The sequence below is a fragment of the Cryptomeria japonica genome, chromosome 4 (assembly GCF_030272615.1).
Source record: "Cryptomeria japonica chromosome 4, Sugi_1.0, whole genome shotgun sequence".
NCBI classification, from domain to species: Eukaryota; Viridiplantae; Streptophyta; class Pinopsida; order Cupressales; family Cupressaceae; genus Cryptomeria; species Cryptomeria japonica.
This window is the reverse complement of record NC_081408.1, coordinates 244,317,368-244,342,282: the sequence shown is the minus strand read 5'-3', so window position 1 is coordinate 244,342,282 and position 24,915 is coordinate 244,317,368. Positions and strand designations below refer to the sequence as shown.

Sequence of the window (24,915 nt, the reverse complement as noted above, 5' to 3'; positions counted from 1 at the left end):
CCCCTGGTTTGATGTCTTGCTACTCAACAAAGGAATGCCCTCATTTCTCCATCAAACATTTTCATTCTTCGCTCAGTGACTTGCAATGGAATCCCAATTCTCCTTGAAGCTACTTGTCGACAGATGGCCTTCCTGGGCAAAATCAGTAACAAACGTTTGCAGGAGGTCCTCTACTCTCGACACCCTCTTATTCTTCACAATATTAAAATGATACTGGTGAAGAAATTCCTTATGGCTTATCACAGGAATAGAGCCAATGCCGATATCCCGACCTTTTTCCTTGCAATGGTGATATACATGGGGACTAGCAAGCAGAGCACGAAGCTTTTAACTCAAATGGTGTTTAAACATCGCCTGTTGGGGGAAATAGATTTTGCGTTGGACAATATTGATGGCAACCTGAGAATATCGCTTCCCCAAAATTACTATATGTCCTTGGGCAACAGGACAGAGGTGAGAAAGTTTGTAATTGTGAACTCTTTGGACTATGATGCTCTTCAAGAAACCTGACCTGCCATTACTAGGAATATTGAATTTCTGTTTAAGGTGACAGGCATTCAAAATGGCTTCACGTCAGAATGGAGGGAAAAATATCTTTGAGATGAAGGGTTAGCAGGTGTAGAAGGATTTGGCATTCTGAAGAATGGAGATTTGGTTGATGGCAATGCTTGCGGGTTTGGGCTTGGTGAGGAGTGGTTCCCAAATGACTACCGACTCCCTAGGGAGAAGGCTAAATCAGTGACTCACTCGACCTGTGGCACTCAATGCCCAATAATCCTGGATGCGACTCGTGCTCCTGTGGACGATGACTCTGAAGACTCCCAATGATTTCGGTTGTGTCACCTTTCTCATGTTTCTCTGTTTTCTGGTTATTGTTTTTTGTTTGAAGGCTTCTAGCTGGTTCTGTTATCTACTTCCAGCGGTTGTCGACTGGTGTTTTGTACTTGTCCAGCCTCCATTGCTGGTTTCTTCTTGTATGAGGAATAGAGCTAGGGTAAGGGGTTTTCTTCTTGGTTCTTTCCCCCTACCGCTCTCACTCAACTAGGCCTTGTATTCTCCTATTTTGATTAATACAAGGGTGCTGCCCCTCTGCAGCTATTTACTTATTAAATAATAATAATAATAAATAAAAAATATTTCATTGTCATGAATCTAACATGATAAATGTAATAACTAATCCAATAATTTAAATAAAATAAAAAAAATTAAAAATAATATTTGAAAAAGATTATTTTTTTCAACATATTTCCACTTAATTAAAGGTATTATAGAAATCAAATCCAAAAAAACATATATCTACATTTAAAATACTCTTATGTATTCAAGACTAAAATACTTTTATCATAATTTTAAGTTTATGAAAATACAATTGTAATGGTGTACATATCCTACCTCCTTGTGAGATTTGAACTTGTAAACTCTCTTTCAAGAGCACACGTTCTCCACCACTAAACCAACTCAAGCTATACCAAATACTAGTATTTTAAGTATGCATATGTTGACATATTTAAAAAAGCTATATATATATATATATATATATATATATATATATATCAAAGAAACGGGACTCGGACTCGGCGCGGACTCGGCAAGGGTGACTCAACTCGGGACTCGGGACTCGGATCGGCTAGGACTCGGCATGACTCGGCAAAGTGAAAAACCCAAGAAATTTAGCGATTTTTAAGGATTTAAAACTTGTTTCATGCACCCTTTATTAAACAAACCTTAAATACACAATAACATCATCAAATAGAAGTTAATTTGATCACATACACAAGTATACATCAATCACATTAGTATAAACGCAAATTGTAGCTGAAGGAAATAGCAACCAATAACCATAGATATATAAATAGTGTCAAATGTAAAAATATTACAAAACTCATGGAATATCAAATCCATGACATCAAAATTCAAATTTTCTAGTTCCACACATATATCAAAAGTAAAACAACTACAAGTCTATGGCTCAAAGGAGCCTGGGTCCTTCCTACGAAGGCATCTAACCCTAAGGTAGGTCCTGGATGCATCAACAACCATACTCTCTGCCCGTGACTCCATTCTACCCTCACAAACATCAGCTGTGTCTGGCTCTAGCTCTGGCTCTGGCTCTGGCTCTGGCTCTCCTCGCGCTCTAACCTCCTCCTCTGCCATGGCTACAACCTCAACCTCTCTATCTACCTCGTTGATCCAATCTAAGTCCTCATCACCAAACATAGGATCTGTAGCCTCACTGATCCACTCAGATTCTGGATCAACCTCCTCTAGCGTGATCGGGGTGTTGTCATGGTCCATAACCTGTTTGTGTCTAAGACGGAGGTTGTAATGAACAAAGACTAGATCATTGAACCTCTCCACAGACAGTCTATTGCACCTCTTGGAGTGTATGTGCTCAAACATACTCCAATTGCGCTCACAACCGGAAGCACTGCATGGTTGGCTCAAAATACGAATGGCTACCTGTTGAAGATTTGGTGTTTTAGGACCAAACATCTGCCACCACCTATCTGAGATGAGAAAAAGGAAAACAAAATCAGCCTCATTTAATAATTAATAACAAATTGAATAACATATAATTAAAATTATGCTCTTAATTTCTTAAAATATACATTTTACCTGGCTGCATTTTTGTCCGATTTTCTTTGCAAAGCATACGAGAGAAGACCTCCCCTTCAGCATTAGAAAAAGCCTCTAGCTCCTGGACTATATTGCTGCTATGACCAGGCGACATTCGCTCTATCACTGAGTAAAGCCCACTAAGAACCTCCTCATCCGCCTTGAAATCAGGGCAGAAATGGAATGCCGGATTGAGGTAATAAGCAGCCGCATGAAGGGGCCTGTGAAGCTGGGTCTGCCATCTCCTGTCAATGATATCCCAAATGGGACGATACTTACTCTCATCCCCTTCATAGGTAGATCTGATGCACTCCTTGGCCCTATCCATGCCCTCGTATATGTAGCCCATTGCGGACTTCTCCACGTCAGCAACACGTAGGAGAACTACCAAGGGCTCAATGAACTGCAAATATTGTGAAACAATATGTAATATCAGTTAATGTAAGTGTGAAATTGTAAATGAAAATAAGCAAATAAAAGAAAAACACGAATAAAAATAAAAACTTAAAACTTAAAACATAAGGTAGAGATTAGAATGCTTAAAAATTTTACCTTCACGATCTCAGCACAAGGGGTCCAAAAGCCTAGCTCATCAAAAATGTAATCTGCAACATCAACTCCTGCAGCACTCGTAGCATAGGATGAGGAAGTCCACTCCTCACCAACAAGCATACGTGTCAATGCTGCCTTACTGCGAATCAAGGATTGCAGTGTGATGAAGTTAGTGGCAAATCTAGTGATTCCAGGACGAGCCAACTCCTTCTGCCCCGTGTATTGCCTCATTAAGTTAAGGACCCATGCATGATTGTATACAAATTTGCAAATATTTTTTGCCTTCTCTACACATGTCCTGATCCATGCAATCTTAGCAATGTCCTCCAACATGAGGTCAATGAAATGGGCAGCACAGGGAGACCAAAATATAGATGGGTGCCTCTCCATCAAAAGTTTACCAGCAGCAACATAATTTGCTGCATTATCGGTCACCACTTGTACTACATTCTCCTCGCCCACTTCATATATGACCTCCTCTATTACCTCACATAGGTAAGTGGCATTTTTAGAATGTGCGGAAGCATCAATGGACTTAATGAACATGGTGCCACCTGAAATTTGAAAACAAAGCAAAAACAGTGATCAATGATCATTCAATAAATCTCAACTCAAAAAAAAAATACGAATAAGAATCATTTAATAAAATTCAAGTTATTCAATCACCTGCAGAAGAAACAAGAAAATTTAGGAGCGTCCGATTTCTCCTATCAGTCGAACCATCGGTCATGATGGTGCAACCCTTCTTCTTCCATATCTCTCGATGTTCCTCTAATGTGGCTTTTACATCAGCCACTGATTCTATCAAGATTGGGACACTTATCTTGGAATCAGAAGGGGCTTTGAAACCCGCCCCACAAATAGCAATGGCATCAACCATGCTTTGCCAATAAGGAGACCTATCACAAATAAATTAAATAAGATAAGTATAAAATTATAAAATTAGAGTCTTAGACAATCACAAAGTCACAAAACAAATTAAGAATGTTAACAACTTAAAAACTTAAAACAATCAAATAAAAACTAAAAGGAATTACCTGGCTGCGAAGAATGGAATATTGCAATAAAACCAAAATCTTCCAATTGCAGCTTTAGCCTTATTGTGTACCTCTTTGTTCCAAGCCATGCTCTCAAGTGAAGGTTGGGCACCAGGAGTAGTGCATGGCTCAAAATATGAATCCATCCTAGATTTACGAACTCTAGGACCAATGGTTGGAGTTGCATTGATACTACCACTAGCACTGACACTACCGGCAACAGAAGCACAAGCACTCCCACTAGGACAATATGAAGGCATGGAAGAGGCCTCTCCAACACAACCAATGCTAGCTTGAGCCAACTCCTCCCTTTGCCTCTTCTTTATTTCTTTTCGAGTCTCAAATGTTTCTAATAGCACTTGGCACTCACGAATAACCTCAGGAAGTGCGTTTGTGCAAGGCTCTGCATCATGGCCACGTATGCCGGCAAGGTGGTATTTCAATCTATTTATGCCTCCATGAAAGATTGTTTTGCAAAATTTACATTTTGCCTCTCCTTTTTTTTGCTCAGGAAAAGGTTCTGTATATTTCCAAGCTGGATCTTTTCTACCCGGGATTGCTCTATGAGGAGGACTGGAAGTAGACATTGTTTTCAAAAGTTGAAGGTTGCTGGAATAAGACACAATTACAAAAAAAATGAATATTTGTCCATTGTTAAATTATAAATTAATACAAAAAAAAATATAATAGCAATGTTTTGATTTTGATACAAAAAACAATGTAATAGAATTTGCATCATTTTTTTCAAAGAAATTAGCAAACCTACCATGTAGATTGTTTTTTCATTTCAAAACATAAAAAAATTAGCAAACCCTACAATGTACATTTTTAAACAAAAAAAACATACATTGTAGGGTTTGCTGATTTCTTTAAGTTTTAAGCAAACAAAAAAAATGTAAATTTTGCTTATAAAAGACCAAAAAAACCAAAAAATATAAATCTTACCTCTTATAAGAAGGTTGAAATGAAATGCAACCTCTTTCCAATCCTCTCTAACAAGCTTTTGATGCACCAAATGCAAGTATTACACTGCCCCAATGTGATTTGTTGAAGAAATTCTACTCCTCCTCGCTGGTTGCCCTACTATGCTCTCTTCTTTTTCCTCACAACTCACTCTTCTCCTCCTATTTTTTCAATAGAATGAAATGAGATGCCTTTTACAACTAAGCTAAAAATATAAATGAAAAAAAAAACAAGCAAAACCATTTTTTAAATGTTTTTTTTTTGCCTTTTTCGGCTGTTTATGCCGGCCGAGTTTTGGGCTCGGAACTCGCCGGGTCCGAGCCGAGTCACCGAGTTCCAGGACTCGCTAGGACTCTGCCAAAACTCGCCGAGTCCGGGTTTGAGCCACCCAGGACTCGCCGAGGGTGACTTGACCCGTGACTCGCCGAGTTTTGGCGAGTCCTGGCGAGTCCTGGAACTCTGATATATATATACTGTATGTTTTTCTTAATCTTTCTAAATTGATTAGTCTTTGTAAAATTATGAACAAGTGATTTGATAAAAATAAAATAAAATAAATCCCAATAAAAAAATCAATCATCCAATAATAAATAAGAAAATTAATGAATTTCAAAACAGTTTAATAAAAAATTAAAAAAAACTTTTACATAGACTTAAATTTTTCACCCTGACACGATTATCAAAAGAAGATGAAAACATTAATTCCCTGACTAACAAATTAACTTCAAAACATAATAACCATTACACCCCCTTTGATGCAAGTGCTAGTTTTATTTTATCAGCACACAAATTACAAGTTTTAGCATACCCCTCTCCCCTATTCATGATACCATAACCTAACTGACGTTAATAGCGACGGCCGGTTAACAGATATTTATATTTAAATTTGCTTTTTTCATAAAAAGCCAAACGGGAATTTCAATAATGAAATTAGAATTCAAAGGTTATTGTTGAATGGCCAACGGGAAAAAAAACAAGAAAGACCGGAGGGAGAAACCCCAATTGGAAGGGTTTTGCCAAATGTCCACTCCCTCCACCTCATAGCAATTGTTTTACGTACATCCTGCCTTTGGGAGAAGCCATTGTTTCTTCCGAGGGTTCTTCTAAATTGCAGCTCAGGTATGTCCGTCCACTAAATCTGCTCATGATTACTAATTTACATTTTCAGTTTGGATCTAAAACATAATAGGGCTGCATCTTAACAAATTCTAACAAGCATTTCCTTCTTGACAAAACTAAAGACATGATCTGAAACACGGTAGGCCTATAACATAATATAAACTCAACAAGCATTTCTTTCCTTTGTTTGAAAAAAATAGACCATATATATGATACCACAATTAACCAGAGCAGCGCCAATTTATTCAGTTTCTGACACGAATATGAATTTTTTTATATCGAGAATTGGGTTCTTCCAAATCTATAGATGGCTCAACAACCTGGGGGTTCACCACATGTTTGCATATTATAGATCCTAAAGTTTATACCAAACATCTAGATCTTGACTTAAAAACCTCCAGTTTCATTTAGTTTTAAGGTTGATTTGGGTGTCACACGACACAGTGCCTAGAGACAATTAGCAATGAAGTACGGGTAGTGCAATCGAACGTCTAGTTTCATTTTGATTATACATGCATAACAGTAAAGTGCCGGTTGCACCATAATTAAAGCCGCCTGGATCAATAAAACCCAACTGGTGGATTTGGATCACGGGGTTTACTCTAGGGCATTACATATGATATACAGTTTTTTTTTTTAAAAGGAGGGTTTCAAAGTTTACCTTAGGGTGTTACACACGATGTACAGTTTTCGGAATAAGAAAAATCTTCTCAAGGTTTTAACCTAGGATATTGTCCGTGAAGTGCAGTTTTCTGAAGAGAGTCCTTTGAAGCCACCCGTTTGGAAATTGTGTTCGGTTTGCCTCATGTGTCATGGTCATACTCATGACAGATCTTTCTTTGTGCATATAGAGTAGAGACTCACAATTTATAGGGTAGCATAGGGATAGTGACAGACATAATTAACTAATGATGCTCTGCTATTAACTGTCTGCAATACGTTGTAATTTATCATTGACCCTCAAATTAAAGGAAAAATTCTAATAACAATGAACATAGACTATTTGCGTTATAGTTTCTTGGAGACTTGTATCTTGATTCTTGATACTTGTCTATTGTATTGGAAATTTTTTTCTGTCTCAGAGATGCATTTATGTCTTGGAGATTTACATGTTGATGCATTTAGACGTCAAGATAGTTTAGTTGAGGTTTCTTTGCATTTCTACGTATCTCTTAAAATTATCAGTTGAAAATTGAAAACAGTCATAGAAGTTTTTTAGATATAATATATAAATTATGTTGGTTTTCTTATGAATTGTTGATATGTGATTGATAAAAGCTAAAAGAAATTAAGGAATACAGTAATAGACTAATATAATTATTTTTTCTTTTATTGATATCGATTTGAGTGCTCTTAAATGTTAATAGTACCCATTCTATATGTAATGTTATCATATCCCCAATGTTTTTGCTACCCATGGTGACGGCCTTCTAGCCTTCAGGTTTTTAAGAACCGTCCTTTGGCACTTTGTGCCCCTAAGTCCCATCTAGGTTCCTTTGTTTCAAATAGGTTATCAAGGAAGTTGCGAATGTGAGTTATGATCTAAATGGGAGGAAACCCCTCCTTCCATATTATTGTTTTTCCCTTTATTTTTTTTAAGCTTCTCACGGTTGATGTGGTACAATTGAAGCACTCTCTTACTCTGTTCCCCACTTTGTGAACAATTTTTCCTTTTTATTTCTGCTTTTGGGATGGATGAGAGTAGGGAGAGCGCATGGAGTAAAATGATCCCATACTTTTTTTAGACTATTTATTTTGTTTTATTTTCTCAAATTTTAAAATTTAGAGTAAACAAATTGATTCCTGGTAGATGGCAATGCTTTCCCCATCCCCTTTTCCTCAACTATTGTGAAATTAGGCGTGCCTGTAGGCCTGTATAAGCCTATAATGATTGGCAGTATACAAAGAGGTGGCGATTGTTGTATTCCTTAGCCTAATTTGTTGTAAAAGTCATCCTCAACTATGCTTTGAATAACTTTATTCTACCGTGTATTAAGATTTGAACTGTTTCATTGAAGGGTATATAATGCCTTTTTACTAGATTAGCATTTGGATATGTCTTTGAGCCATCTGTATGATAGCAGTGATTTGCTTTCAGTAATAAGAATCATGTTGCCACGGTGGACAGTGAGTGAGGACTTCATAACCATAATATGTTACTGGTTCACTGGGGAAAACCTCTGGGTTTCAGGTTGGATACGGTTTGTTTTGCATATGGGCAGGTTCTGTCTTAATTTTTTTTGTTTTCTTAGTTTTGTTTTCATAAGTTGGCTAGTTAATTTGAACATTTTAAATATTAAATCCCATCTTTCTATATGTATATAGTGTGTTTTTGTTTGTGGGGGTTTATCTAAACTTGGTGTGGGGATACAGGATATTTATATAAATAATGTTTTCAGATGTACTCAAAACATATCCAACTTCAATTTTTTATATCATAATCATATCAACATACCCACACCTGCACCTAAAACCAAACCTATAACTTAATAACCATCATATGCCAAGAATTATATATATATATTCAAAAACATCCAACTCCATTTTTTATCTCATATAACATACCCACACCTGAACCCTGAAACCAAGCCTATAACTTAATAATCATTATGTGCCTAGAATTTGTGTGGCGATGTTTGGTGTTACTTTTGCTTCAATATTCCATATAGTCTCATCTTCTTTTGAGCAACATCGATTAGTGCTCAAGTCTTGTAGACTCGGATGCATCCTGGGGAGGGATCTGGGATAGTGTTATTGTTAACGCATTTATATGTATCTATAGTAGGTACCATATTAGTATTCTCTTGAGAGTGTTCATCAAATACCGTTTATAAAATTATAAAGACTATGGATGCTTCCTTGTTCTGAGTGCGCTGAGGAATAAATTTAATAATCTCAAAAAGAGGCTTAATTATGGACATAAAGTAAACACTGTGTTTGCTTATGCAGGAACTATAAGGATTCAACTTGTTTGTAGGGAAGTTATACTTTTCAAGTAGAAGGCTGATAGTGATGTAATCTGGCGTACGGGTTTGATACATTAATATCAGATTTATATCGTGTTCAAGAGTTTTAAAATTATTGTGTTGTCTTGGAAAGATATGTCAAAAAGTGAAAAGAAATCCTGGGACAAGCTTGAGAAATTGGAAGCAGTACATGCTCTAATTTCCCAACATATATCAGCATCTTTGCCAATTTCAAGATTTTCAATTTTATCTTTTCTGTCAGCACTTTCGGAATTCCTCGTTGATTCTGCATGGGTAGGCTATGGAAATCCAAGTGGCCTGTATCATGGTTTGTTTCCTCGAGACTTTCAACATCTTCTGCAAACAATACCGGCGAAATTGATTTAGTATTAGGAACTGAATCAGCCTCCTTTCAATCAAAACCTTCATATGTGTATCTGGAAGGGAAAAAGGTTTTCAAAGAAAAGGCATTCTTTTCAACTGTATCTCCATTTGGAAGATGGATAAAACTGGGTACAGGGTTTTTATTTCTTTTACTATTTTTATGTATTGTTAATTTAAGATCTGGATGGAAAAGAAACTTTCCGACTCCAGAATTGTCACACTTCTCAGTAATTTTTGACTGTGGAAGCACTGGCACTCGAATTCATGTGTATGAGTGGTCACATAAGGGGAAGGATCAAGGAAATCTTCCAATGCTGGTACATTCAAGATCTGGAGAACCTGCTGAGAATTCTGGCCAGCTAAATGGATTTCCTATGATGCAGACTGAACCTGGGCTTGATAAATATCTACACAATGAATCTGGATTGAGAGCTTCTATAGAGCCTCTTCTACACTGGGCAGAACAAGTAGTACCCCCTTATGCACACAGAAGGACTCATGTTTTCCTTCTGGCTACAGCAGGGCTCCGCAAGCTTCCAGTTTCTGATGTAAAATGGATTTTGGATAAGTTATGGACAATACTATTGACATCTCCCTTCAGGTGTCAGAGGAGCTGGACAAGGGTCATTAGTGGGGTAGAAGAGGCTTATTATGGTTGGGTAGCTTTGAACTATGAGATGAATAAGTTGCAAAATACCCCCAGTCAGGCAACTTTTGGTGCAATTGACTTGGGGGGTTCCTCCTTGGAAGTCACTTTTGAATCTGGTAAGGAGAACAGAGGCGAATATGCAGTGAAGTTTGATATTGGTTTAACTGAGCGACAACTTTATGCATACTCTATTCCAGGTTATGGTCTGAATGATGCATTTGAGAAGTCGGTCATACTTCTATATAGGAAATTTTCAGAGAAGAACAGCACAGCACTTTATTCTGCCAACCATCAATTGCAGCTTAGACATCCTTGTTTGCATGCTGGCTATAGACATTCATTTTATTGTTCTAAATGCTATCCTCTACATGATGATGGAAGTCCCCAAAATGGTAAAAGAAGCACAGGAAATGAGTTCATTGCACCACAGATTGAATTGGTGGGCGATCCCAACTGGATGGAATGCCAAACACTTGCTAAATCCACTGTTAATGCCTCTTTATGGTCAGACTCAGCTATAGCTATGAATTGTGATCATTATCCTTGTGCTCTTGACAAGCATCAGCCACAACCTCGTGGGAGATTCTTTTTACTGTCAGGTTTCTTTTTTATCTACAGATTTTTCAATCTGACTTCTACTGCTACCTATGAAGAAATCTTAGAGAAAGGTCAACATTACTGTTTAAAAACATGGCAAGATGCTTCGAGAAGTGCAGTGCGACATCCATTCATTGAACAGCACTGTTTTCGTGCACCATACATAGTAGCACTTCTCAGGGATGGTTTGCATTTAAGAGATACACAAATAACTATTGGATCTGGGAACCTCACTTGGACGTTGGGTGCTGCATTACTTGAAGCTGCAAACTTATTTCCAAGAAATGAGGCATTGGAAGGCCGACAGCAGTCTATGCCTGATAAATTAATTATTGGTTATTTTAAACTAGATAGAGATACTTGTATAATATTAATGCTAATACTGCTAACTCTAGGATTATTTGTTGTCATGCTTAGAAAAGTTTAAACTGTGGTTTTGGTCTGCACATGATTTGTTTCCTTCTGAGCCAAATACTGCAACAGCAGTGGTGCCCTGCAGCTTTCATCGTTTTATGTCTACCGGACACACTATCCCATCAGTAATCTGTGGCAAGTTTGTAGGGCTTCCCACTGCAATTTTTAATACTAACATTTGAATGCAAGATCCAATATTTTGGTGATTGCTATTGTTAGTAAACTGGTATGTTTTAAAAAGACATTCTACTCTCTATTTTTACAATTTAATTGATTTTATCACCATGCCTATGATGCGTGTGAATTCCTTTTATTTTTTAAGATTTTAAGCATGTTGCACACTTTCAAGGATTGTTTTTTTAAGCTATGTTGCTTGCATATTGTTCAGTAATTACTGTCAGAACATTAATACATGCAGACTTAAAAATACCTCATTCTGTAATTTCAAGTTATGCTTGAAAGTCTTATAAATAGTTTTGACTTCCATTATGCTCAGTGCTTGATGTTTACCTCTCCCTGTAACTTTATACTGATTATATCATCTCATTTAAGCCTATATCTGAATTCAGTTCTCTTCCTTTATAGTTTTGACTTCCATTATGCTCAATGATTGATGTTTATCTCTCCCAGTAACTTTATACTGATTATATCATCTCATTTAAGCCTATATCTGAATTCAGTTTTCTTCCTTTCCATATAAACTTCCTTTTTCGTCGCTTATGTCTAAATTCTAGTCTCTTCCTTTAAAGTTTAAACATGTAAACTCCATATGCGTATCATAATCAACTGGGCACAATAGTAATCATGGCAGATAAGAACTGAAACTTGTAATCGCCTGACAAGCAATTTTGAATGGTTATGCACATCCAGCAGGAAATCTATTGCGTAGTCCAACTTCTGAACTTTCCGGAAAGGGAATTCAGAATGAAGCTATTTGTGAAGTGGAATTTTTAACCTAAATTATAAATGAAGGTTTGGGAAGGAATTTCACCTTTAAGATTTGGAGATTTAATTTGAAGAGTTATTTTAAGATGTGTGGGGTAGTCACCTCACTTCTAAGAATAGACTCTAATTTAAATATTTGCTTAGAGTCAAATTCTTAATCCAACTTTCAGAATGGAGGAATTGAATAAAAAACTCTGGTTTAAAAGACTTGGAACTTTCATTCAAAAAGTAATTTTAAAATACATATAAAGTAGATACCTCATTTCGAAAATAAAACCTATAATCGAATATTTTAAACCTATAATCAAATATTTGTGAAATAAAATCTTTAACTAAAATTTTAAATTAAAAGATTCAACAAAAAAGCTTATTTTTAATAGAGTTTGTAAACCAAAATTTTGATTGACTATGGAGAAGTTTCAAAGTTCGAACAAAATTAATTTGTTGCCTTGAGGCATATATTGGTATAGACCTAAAACAATTTCGGTTGACATGTTTATCTCCGTATAATTGTTGTCAGCCAACAAAAGTATGTTATTTTCCAATCCCAAAGATTTAGGGAAAAATATTAAAAAAATTAAATAATAATGTTTAAAATATTACAATATATCACAATAAAATATTATTAATGTTCATTTAAGGTCTATTACAATGTATTATACATGTATATTTAAAATATTGCATTTGCAGATAAATGAACTCTTGATTAATACAAAATTAACTAAACATTTTAATCAAGAATACCAAATCAATAAAATGTCTATTACAAAAAAAAAAAAATTAATTTCTTATGTAAATTACAAACAATAGATAAGAATTCATAAGTAGATCACAACCTACAACCTATTTACCTGCTGTACTTATAAGGCTAGTTAACCCCTTAATGATAAATAGAAAATTAAAAAGATAGCATGTGGGAAAGCCCATATGTATAATTGAATAGATTTTATGCAACAATTATTGAAAATAGTTAATAAATTGGTATAATAATGATAGAAGTCATTGTGATGTATAGCATCTTTTGAAATGGGTCATTTACTCTCTTCATCAATTTGGTTTGTTGTTTAAGTTATTTTGAAGTTTGTATTGTTAAAAAGAGTGATTTTGTTCAACCACATTAAATTAAAAGCCTCTATAAATAGAGGGTAATTGAATAATTAGCAATATTTACTTATGGCCTTTCATGGCATTGTGTGATCGTCAAAACATTGTGTTGTTGTCACTAAGGTCAAATCTATGTTGGGCCATTTTTATTGTGAGCATTGTGTCCTCACATATCCATTGTGCTTGTGGGTTTGAACCTTTGCATTGATAGTGAATGTGCTTTCATGTTAAGAATGAGGTCCCTCGATTGTGGCCTCACCAAGCATGGTCTAGGCTAAAAAATCCAAAGGTTTTAATAGAAAAAATAACATTTACCTATGGCTTCAACAAAATATAATTGGCTATAATGAATGCAACATCTATTTCCAACTCCCAACAATAGTTATATCCTTGCTATTCCATTTCTTGATGGTGATTGTAATACATGGTGTTTTCATGTTGGAGGCAAATTCTTCTATTTGTTAGATATAACATTTATGTAGAGGATGGGATTGTGGGAGTTCACGAGACGATTGCTTCAATTACAAACCTTTTTCTACTTGGTGACAACCACCCCACCATTTATGTCAGTGGTTTGTTACAAGTGCGGTTGCCGTTGCACTAAAAGATCGGCCTGTTAATGCCCGGTACAACCATTAGACTTATAGAAGCCACAAGAGGTGGTTAAGCCATTTCACAAACCCGAGCGTTGTGCTGCACAACACAAGGAGATCAAGGGCATACACCTTGCAACAATACCCCTAGTGCATCGAGGGGTTTGAACTTGTGACCAAGCTCTGATACCACTTGTTACAAGTGCAGTTGTCGTTGCACCAAAAGATCGACCTATTAATGCTTGATACAACCACTAGACTTATAGAATCCATAGGAGACAGTTAAGCCATGTCACAAACCCAAGCGTTGTGCTGCACAACACAAGGAGACCAAGGGCGCACACCTTGCAACATGGTTACATTGATATAGCAGGGTAGTTAATTGATGCAAACAAATTCTCTCCATTTATGATATATGGTTTGCAACAACATATTTCAAATAAAGACCTTTTTCTAGGAAGGAAGAGGCATTCGTTGCACATTGGTTGCAACTTCTAGGAGATTGCCATTGGGTATTTTTAGCAATGCATGTTTATTAGATGGATAGTTAGGATATGATATATAATACTATGCCATTGTATTATAAATCATTATCTTTTGTAATTAGTTTGTTATTAAATAGATACTTGTTAAGAGATACAATTTTTCTTGCCTCTTTTTTTTCACTTTGTTGCATTTGTTTTACTAATCTAAATTAGTTTAACAAGTTGTAGTTTAAAGATAGAGACATGTATTTGTTAGATTTGGCTATGGAGATAGCCACCCAAGATCTTAAGGCCTAATGGAAGGCACACATAACTTAAGAATAAATTGCGTTCCTCTCGATGTGTGAGAAACCCTTTGTTATATAGGCCAAGGTGAGACATAGGACAACGCAAGATTATGACAAGTGTCACTATGTTATGCTATGAGACAAAAGGGAAAATGTTCTATAAATGTGCCTTATGTAAAATTAAATGATAAGATGTGAAAAGGACCCAATAGTGGAACTAGTTAGGGAAATAACCTTGTTCACACCAATTGTTTGCATTATTTTGGTATCAAAACACCAAATCATTTGAGTTGTGGAGTTGGATTGATGTTTTTATCAAATGGTTTAAATTTTGTCTCTCTTGTTTGTTTCTCTCAATTGAAGCTCTAGGGAAGAGTTTCTTAGATTATGTGAGCATTGGTTGGCTTGTTTTTTAAGTTTTCAATTAATAAAGCAACGCCAACTAGGACATCGACCCTTTACATAGTCATAGACTATCAAAAAGAAAAGCCCACAAGCAGTAAAGAACAACACATTGGAGCAAGCCCCAAACAAGCAAGGTCAGACAAAAGAAAAAGACCTGTCCAAACTTCAACAACTCAGACCCAACTCAAGGAGCAGAATGAACACCAGAGCCTTGGGGGGGTGGGGAGGACTTCCCATTCCGCTTGTGACAAACAACGGTCCAGGCGATACTGTCATTGGGACCATCAAGCGAATGACCAAGTGGTAAGGATCTCGCTTGGAAACCATCAGTAGAACCAATAGAAGGCTATTGTGGGACAACGACCAGCTGTAGCAAAACATGAGGGGTCTGTTGTAGAATAACAGGCTACTACAAAGGAGCGACATCATGAGAATCAGTAGGAACAACAGTTTGTTGTAGATGAGTGACATTAGGAGTAGAACCAGTAGGTGTAGAGCAGAGTTGCAAGTCAGGGGTGACATCGACAACAACAGTAAGAGGCTTCTTAGCCTCTCGAGAGGAGCTATCTGAACTAGGATCAACAACATGGATGGTCAAATGATTAGCAGTAGCATCTTTCCACATGGATGGCTTGATTTTCATGTTGTGAGTGAGTGCTTGCTAGATTTTCTTATGCTTAAATATTTGTTCTTGTTCGATTTTCATCCTACAGGTGAGTGATAGGAAGTTTCAACAACTTCTTGATTGTGTGCTTCTCTTTCTTGAGCCATCCCATAGGTAGAAAGAGAATATTATTTAGAATTACTTGCTAAAGTGCTATATTGAATTTGTGAGGCCATGAAACTTGGAGCACTTGTTTGAATTTGAGTTCCTATCCATTATAACTCCTCAAGACTTTGGAAAACATTCCCAATGGCAATTCTATTTGGATTCTAATTATACACAAATGTGGTAGGCATGGTAGGGAAAACTTGGTGCATTGATTTGAGTTTGTGCTCCTATTAGTTAAAGGGACTTTTCATAAAATATGTATAATTATAAGTAGGAAATGCATGATAGTTGGTTTGACATTTAGAGTTGGTCAAATGGTGAATGACTATGTTGACATGGTTTGTGACCTCTTGATGTAGGCTCATTTATTTCATAGACTTGTTATATAGGAAATTGTTGTTGTTAAATACTAGCATGGCTAGGCTTCTTTCTTACTTGGAGTTGTTGCCATTAGCCATGGATTCTACTGTTGGCCTTTTTTCAAATAGGTTGTGTAGACGTATAAATCTGACCATCCCATTAAATAAATATTTATTATTTATTCAATCACATTCCTCTATTAATTAAATTATATTTAATTAATCCTCCCCCACATTCCCCTATTTGATTAAATAATCAATTTAATTCATTTAGCCACATCCAACCCATTAATTAAATAAATCACCTTTATTTAATTAAATCCACTTTCTCATTTAATTAAATTCACATTCAATTAAAAATCCACTTCCAATTTAAATAAATCTAATTTATTTAAATATATCTCCAAATGCAAGTTGTCATTCACTTTTTGAAATAAATCACTTTATTTCAAAAATAAAATCCAAAACTACCTCTTGCATTCTCCTAACAAATCCACTTGCATAAATAATCCTCTTCTAGATTCTTCTAATCATCCTAATTAGCCTAATTCATCTCTTAAACATTTGCACATTCCTTAAGAGAGGTCACTTCTAAAAAATGCCTCACAATCTTTGAAATGCATTGAAGGCTTGGTGTCTTCAACAAGTTAACCCTCAAAGTCTTCCTAACCATTAATGGTTAATCCAACCTCAACCCATGGTTAGAAACTTTCTTTCTAACTTAACCCTCATTTAACCCAGGGGTCTCATCAAGCACTCATTGCTTTGACCCTAGTTATTATTAACCCTTGCACAAGAGTTTACCCTTTGGGTAAAAGCTTTATCCACTGGTTAACCCTAACCTAACCCTAACCCTAATCGTACCCTTCTAGGGTGACCCTCATGTCTTCTCAGGCATTTAATGCCTCTTACATCCCCTCTCAAGCCACCTCTTGTTGACAATTGTCAGCATTTCATTGGTGAAAATTGTAAACATGGATTGAGTAACTTTCAATCCTAGCCCTTGTTAAGATTATTGAATCTTAACCATCCATTTCCCTGTTTCTTCTATAAATAGGACTCTTTTCCTTCATTATAAAAAATCCAAGTCTTTATGCATTTACACTATAGTTTAATTTCATCAAAGCATCTTGCCTCTCTTTGTTAGAATAACATTTTAAGCATTTAAAAAAAACATTTCATCTCGTTCATATAGCATATCCATGTTAGTATATCATGTTAGCATAGTTTGTTAATATCTTTATCATAGCTTCATCTTCATCTTAATATGATATCTTAATCATCATCAACATATCATGTAGATCCAATGTCCTCATCAATATATTGGATGGTGATATGGTGCATCCAGCGTCCTCTGCTGCTGATCGGGTTGATCGTGGCTTGGGCCCTGTGGCTGTTACCGTGTGCAAACCCTTGGCTTTCAGGGTGTCTGCTGATACTGATATGGAGATCATCCACAATTCCTCTGTGTTTGAATCTCATGGCCTGATTTGCAGGTTTCGAGGCTTTTGGCCAAGCCTTCCTTAGCCGCACACTTGGATTTCCCAAAGTTGGGAACCAATCTTAAAAGGTTCAGTTAACATTTTTCCTTCAGCCAAGGGTTTTTTCATTGCTAAATTTGAATTTGCAGAGGATAGATCGAAAATCTTAGGTATGAATCCTTTCAACTGGGAGGACAAATTTGTTTTAATGGTTAAACCCCAGTTCTCGGGGTTTAACCCATCTATTGATTCATTTAATGAGATTCCTATTTGGGTTAGGCTCCCTAACCTTCCCCTTCATCTATGGACGACCTCTCTGCTAGAGGAAGTGGGGGAGGCTTTAGGTGAATTCCTAATGATTGATAAGGATTCTTTCCAAATTTATCATTTTACTTGTGCTCGGATTTTGGTTAACATTGATGTTTCTAAAGGGCTTCCAGCTGAGTTAGAGATTGAATCTTCCTTGGGATCTTGGGTCCAACCGCTCGACTTTGAGGGTATCCCCTTTAGATGTCGAAAGTGCTTCCAGACTGGACATGTTGCTGCACGGTGTGAAACAGATAAAAAGAAAAACAGACCTGCTTCTTGATGGAAGGGTGCCTCCTCTGAACACTATTTTGTTAAAAAGAAAAACTTCTCCCAGGTGGTGGCACAAGTTCCTCAGGCCGATGGTATTGCGCCTCTGGTTTCTGCCTCTGTTTCTGGTGTTGCCTTGCCTCAGGAGTGTATGGATGCTTGCGGTGGCATCTCGACTGATCGTTTGAAAAATGCCGGATCTTCTTCCTTGATGGATGACCCTCCCGCGTCCCAGATTGCTGCTGGATCTTTGTCTGATTCTCCTATTTCTGCTGTCCCTACCTCTTTGGATGCTGGCTCTGTTCTTCCTGATGATGGGAGGTCCTCTATTCTGGACCCATCCTCTTGGCAAAAGGCTACTGCTAGGGTTGAGGAGGGATGTATTACTGTTAAAAGTAAAAAATCTAAATTGTTCCAGTCCTCTTTTGATATGACCCTTCAATCCTACAAGGGTAGGACAAATTCTTGATCCTTCTTGGTTGGGTTGGGGCTGTTGGTTTTTTGCAGCTCGCTGATTTTTGGTGGGGGTCTTTCTAATGCTGTTCCCATTCTTTTGATTGGCTGTGCCGAGTCTCTTTTGTGTTATGTTTCTTTGAGTGGACTTTCAAGTTTATCTTTCGGTTCGGGTTACAGGTCCCTTCTAAAACCTGTCTTGTATAGGGTTTTTGGTCCCTTAAAAACTTGTCCTTCCTTAATCAAAAACATATCATGTAGATCTTAGATGCATTCTAGCATATAGATCAATTTTATCACTCATTCTTGGAGTTGTCATTCCTAAGTCAGTTGCTCAATGATTTGAGAGCAACCATTGGCTTGAGGGATCTTATGAGATAGAGAACAATGAGATACATCTTGGGTGTTAACTTTTTTAAATGGTTTAAAGCTTAGTTCGTCTTTGTATTCAAAAGTTTCATTGGTATGTTAGCTTTTGATTTTAATTTTCATATTTTGATTACACTAAATCTTGCATACATTTTTGGCGCCCATCGTGGGGCTTGAACCCATGATTTTAATGTTTTCATAGGTTTTTCCGTAGATTTTTTCATACAGGTTTATCCGTAGTTTATCCGCAGGTTTTTTCGCAGGTTTATCCGTAGTTTTTTTTTACAGGTTTATCCGAGTTTTTTTCACAGGTTTATCCATATTTTTTCACGTTGGTTTTTCTGTGGGTTTTTCACGTTGGTTTTTCGCAGGTTTTTCACGTTGGTTTTTTCGTAGGTTTTTCATACAAGTTTCACGTTGGTTTTTCCACAAGTTTTTCACGCTGGTTTTTCTGTAGGTTTTTCACATTGGTTTTTCCACAAGTTTTTCACACTGGTTTTTCTATAGGTTTTGCATGCAGTTTTTTTTTTGTAGACTTATCCACACAAATAGAGAGCCCAATTTTGTAACACAAATGAAAAATCTAGGCTTATTTAGCCCACCTTGATTTGTGATTTTTGCTAATAGGGTTTTGCAGGTTTAACATTGGTTTTGCAAGTTCTCAAGAAGTTAGTTAATCTTTTTTTTTAACTTGCTTTTTTTCAAAGTTGGTTTAAAAAGAACCCACTTTCCTTTTTGTTGGCAAAGCTTTAAAAGAACTTAACTTTCTTTTGATGCATACAAAGAACCTCACACTTCATTTGGGGGCTCTAAAAAGTACCACATTTAATTTTTTTTTTACTTGTTTTTTTTCAAAGGGTTTAAAAAAAAACTCACTTTCTTTTTTGTTAGCAAAACTTAAAAAGAACTTAACTTTCTTTTGGTGCATAAAAAGAACCTCACACTTCATTTGGGGGCTCTAAAAAGTACCCATTTGTCTTTTCTTGCAAAGTATAAAAAGAACCACAACAAATTTCAGAATTGTTTTTGCAAGTTAGGATCATCTTCATTTGGGCTTTAAAAAGAACCAATGACCTTTTAATTCTTGCAAAGATTAAAAAGAACATTCAATTCTATTCTTGCAAGTAAAAAGAACAAGCCACCCTTTGGTTTTAGCAAACAGTTTTACTTTTGCTGACCACGCGATTTCTTTTGTCGACCATGATTTAATTTCAAGTTCAAAACAAATTGGTAGATGGGATTAAAATTGAACACCATGCTTGTTGGAACAACATTTCCAAATAGAGGTTAAAAAAACCATTGCTATTAAAATGAACTATTGATTGCTTTGTCTCGAAAGTAATAGGCTCTCCCCTTAATTGGGTGACTAAAAAGCCAAACTCACTATTTCAATCTTTCTTTCAATTCATGCAAGTAAAATACAACCTTTAGTAGGCTTGTCCTCCCAAGAAGCCCATAAAGCCAATGAGAGGGGAACGACTTAAGTGGGGAACGACTTTATCGCCAAGTATCCCAACTCACTATAATCAAATGTGGAGGTTGATGACAATCCCCTCCAACGGTTTTGCTCAGTGATTAACCTTCCTCTAGTATCCTTGAGATACATCAAGTCTTTTTTCTAAAGGTTGGGAAGCTTCCCGAGGAAGTTTATCGCTGAAAACCAACGAAAGCCTGATTACGAACTTTAGAACTGGAAGCCTCGCCGAGTCAGTTTGCCAAACATTTATAATATCATAGTGCAAGGGTGGGGAAGAATCCACCCCCAAGACACTCACCATACATCTCCCAAGAAAATGATCTAATTGAGGAGCAATCTTCTTTGGTTCAACTTCTGGACAAAGACAAAAAAATAGGCGCACCTTAGGGTGTGACAAGGCTGTTTGAGCTAAAGGAGTATCAAGAGTGGGCTATTGATATTTTAAATGACCCTTGAGGAATAGAGAGGTCTATCTGATGTGTATTTCTTGTGTAAACCTGTGAAAACAAACAAGGATTTGAAAAGATCCTATTGAACGTACACTATTGGTTTAGCATAGACAAACTGTTTGCTTCTGTCTACTATGTTTGCAAATCATTTTTTAGAGGATAATCCATCAAAACAGACAGAGTTGTTACAATTTTTTTTTTACAAAATCGAGTAGAGAAAACAAGGGCAACTTAGCGCATTGAAAGTTCAGATTAGTGCATATAAACATTAATATAGCGCATACCTTCCATTTAGTATCACATACAAGCCAAACATTAGCGCTTCAACAAAACATATTAGCGCATCATCCCGCCAACAAAAGTCAAACATTTCACAGTCAACAAAAACTAGCTAGTGCATAAACAAAACATTCTAGCGCATACCAAGGACAACATAGCGCATCTAAGTATCATTGTAGCGCATTGGCTTCATATTTTAGCGCATAAACAATCTGTTTTAGTGCATGGTCAGTATTTATCCAAAACAAAGAGCAGGTTATCAACATTTTTGGAAAATTACTACCATTTTCAGATACCCTTTTGAGTCCTTTGTCAAAACTAACTTAAAATAAAAGAGATCTTATCAGAATAGTATCATCTTGTGATTTTAAAAGTTTCACATTTCAACCATATCCACGTCAGAATACTAAGTTAAGTTATCCAAAGTTGGTCCAAACACATCAAGTTTCCAAAATCAAGGATATATCGTTCTTTATCTGGAAACTTTATCACATCCTTTGGACATACTTAGTCATATCAATAGGGGCATACCAAATCCTCTATTCGACTAAGTAAACTTAGATACCAAAAACAAAAGTATTTATCAAACAAAACCGAAACTTTGATCACTTGTATGACCACTCCTCAACACTTAAAGAGGAAAAATCTTTGTCAGAAAATTGATTTGAAAAGGAGACAACCTAGCGAAGAGAAAATCTTAAAGAGAAGGAAGTTTCTCTACATAAACCATGCTCTTCCTAAAACATCGCACTTTCTTACACCGCTTTTATATCTATCTACATGACAAAGGAATTGAGTTTGACGAGGAAAATTTACAAGCACATGCCTTTGAACAAAAGTTAGCATTCTCTCAATGTCTCAACAAAGGAGAAAAAATCAATTTAGCTTATTTTCCCAAGGATCCAATCACATAGTGAATCAAATCTAGTCATGCCAGCTTCTACACGATCTCATAAAAACATCGAGTGGGACAACGAACTTGAATCAAGCATGGGAATGAGAGAAACTAACACTTGGAAAAAGTACATGAATATGGATGTAGAAGATATAACAGACGACGTTGTCGAGGAGGCACAACAAGACCCTGGTCTACACAAACTCCTAGAGAAACTCATCAAAATAGACAAACAAAAATACTTCCTCCTGCTATCTAGCAAAGGTATCAAGATCCCTGAGGATTTTGACACAGATCAACTGAAACTAAATGAATGCATGAAAAGAACAAGATCAAGAACCTATACCCATGATACCAACCAAGACAATACCAATGATCAAGACAACACCAACAATCATGATACCAACAATGAAGACAATCCCCGTACTACACTTATGCAACAACTACAAGCGCTTCAACAACAAATGCAAGACATGCAACAAGGGACTACCACATGATATTCCTTAGAGGACATTTGTCCTTATCCCTTTGACTAAAATTTAAACATGGTACCATTCCCACCAAACTTCGAAATACCAAAGTATGACAAATACAATGGTAAAAGTGATCCTCGTGATCTTATAAGGGAATTTTGCACGATGAGCTTGGAGTTTTCCCACAATGACACTTACACAATGAGGTTATTTCCACGAAGCCTAGGAGGACAAACGATGGAATGGCTTTCAAAACTTACACCTTCCATTAGATCATTTGAAGAGTTGGTGAACAAGTTTGTATCACAATACTCTTATCATTCAACATGAGGTTACCATGTTTAACTTTTGCAACACCAAACAAAAGAACAACGAACCATTCATGATGTTCTTGCAAAGATGGAGACAATTGATCTCTAGATATCCCTAAACAGTACCTGAAAAAGAGAGAATGAAAATCTTTATAGACAATCTTAATGGCGTGATGAGCTATCAACTTAAACTACAATGTCTACCTAGTTTTTGAAAGTTGATAACAAATGGCATCCAAATAGAAGAGGCCTTAATAAAAAATGGAACTTTGAAATTTTCTAAGGTGCTAGTTCATCAAACAACTATAACAACAATTACTACAACAACGACTTAGACAAATCCAAATTTTGGACAAGGAACAAGAGTGTAGTTAATGATGGTGTAGTTGATGCTAACAATGTTAAAACAGAACAATCGGTGTTAAAATTATCTAGTATTACTCCACCAATCAACACTTAAGGAAATACCAATCAAAGAACCAACAATCCAAGAACGAACAATCAAGGAAATATCAATGAAAGAAACAACAATCAAGGAAACAACACTAACACGAAACCAACACCATATTGACAGAAGTTCACACCTTTGGGGAAAACTCTTGAATCAACATTTCTAGAATTGTTGACAAACAAACTTATTACATTACCAAACACAAGGAATTTTGAACCCCAAGTCAAACCATCATGGTGGAATGACGTGCACTATTGGGAATATCATAGAAGCAAAGGACATTGCACAAATGATTGCCTAAGGTTGAAAAATTCGGTTCAAGATTTACTAGATAACGATGACATAACAGTAGATGGTCATAAAACCAATGATGATCATGAGGCCTTCAAGAATCCACTTCCTAATTATGCCAAAGGTGCATCATCATCCACAAACAACAAAGGGGCCCGTATAAATCATGTATACAACAATGCCATCAATCACATATCAACATATGACAATCAAATCAATGTCATTAAAATTTAAGGACAAGCAAGAAGAAACTTTCCGGTAAATGTAAATACACGGGCCCAATCCAAGTATGTTCTGAAAGGAAACACTTCAAACATATCCACTCCTCTAAGAGAACAATATGACCTTGTAGATCAATTGAAAAAAATGCCAGTCCACATATCCATATTAGAGTGTCTCAAGATCTCACCAGCACATAAGGATATTTTGGAAAAAGCTCTTGTTGACACTACGGTTCTAAATAACTTGGATATTGATCGATTCCAAGCCATGGTGGGACATTTAACCGTGCCTCATAACCTATCATTCTCAGGACATGATGACATCTCTCTAAATCATCTACATAATACTCCACTCCATATTGAAGTCGTGGTCTATAAACATCGAGTAAAATGAGTACTAATAGATGGAGGAGTCAGTCTAAATATGTGTACTCTAAAACTTATTCGTGCATTGGGTTTCTTAGAAACAACCATTGATCCTAAGAAAAAGATAACAATCAAAGCATATGATGATGAAAAAGATCATCAAAAGGGCTCGTGGTATTACCTATTCAAGTGGGACCAGTTCAAAGAGATACTCTATGTCAAGTCTTGGACATAGACTTATCTTATAATATACTTTTGGGTCGTCCTTGGATCCATGAAATGCAAGCAATACCATCTACATATCATCAGTGCCTGAAGTTCCCGTATGATGGACAAGAAATTTCCATCATGACAGACACAAATCCTTTTCAATATTGCAACACTCTCAAAGCAACTTAGAATATTCTAGTACCACACAACACAAAAGCTCTTGCTTCCACATCGTCAAACAGTGAGGATCGACTCAAAACTCTTCCCTAGATTTTGAGAAAAGTATGAAGTTGAAAGACCAAGGCATGGGAGAATACTCTTTTGAATCCTTATGTCAATAAAAGTTGCCAATTTCACCAAGATCTC

General features: G+C 36.3%; 2 protein-coding genes across 2 annotated transcripts; one reads left to right on the top strand and one right to left on the bottom strand.

Annotated features, from left to right (window-relative positions):
• Positions 1-1,962: 1,962 nt before the first annotated feature.
• On the bottom strand, positions 1,963-4,792 carry LOC131875059 (uncharacterized). Its single transcript, XM_059219072.1, has 7 exons — positions 4,206-4,792; positions 3,889-4,067; positions 3,655-3,722; positions 3,169-3,552; positions 2,617-3,019; positions 2,398-2,507; positions 1,963-2,298 (listed from the first exon to the last, which is right to left on the bottom strand). The coding sequence occupies exons 1-7, from the start codon at positions 4,790-4,792 to the stop codon at positions 1,963-1,965; spliced, it is 2,067 nt and encodes a 688-aa protein (XP_059075055.1).
• Positions 4,793-6,086: 1,294 nt separating this feature from the next.
• LOC131065522 (probable apyrase 7) lies at positions 6,087-11,588 on the top strand. Its single transcript, XM_058000039.2, has 2 exons — positions 6,087-6,287; positions 9,237-11,588. The coding sequence occupies exon 2, from the start codon at positions 9,544-9,546 to the stop codon at positions 11,308-11,310; it is 1,767 nt and encodes a 588-aa protein (XP_057856022.2). The 5' UTR covers positions 6,087-6,287; positions 9,237-9,543; the 3' UTR covers positions 11,311-11,588.
• The last annotated feature ends 13,327 nt before the right edge of the window (positions 11,589-24,915 follow it).

Bases quoted from the DNA above. Each gene is read 5' to 3' on its own strand.
- LOC131875059 (XM_059219072.1), bottom strand. From the start codon at position 4,792: ATGTCTACTTCCAGTCCTCCTCATAGAGCAATCCCGGGTAGAAAAGAT. The intron at 4,068-4,205 runs GTAATTCCTTTT...TATTTGTGATAG, and splicing joins ATTCCATTCTTCGCAGCCAG to GTCTCCTTATTGGCAAAGCA. The intron at 3,723-3,888 runs GTTCGACTGATA...TTCAAATTTCAG, and splicing joins TTGCACCATCATGACCGATG to GTGGCACCATGTTCATTAAG.
- LOC131065522 (XM_058000039.2), top strand. From the start codon at position 9,544: ATGGGTAGGCTATGGAAATCCAAGTGGCCTGTATCATGGTTTGTTTCC.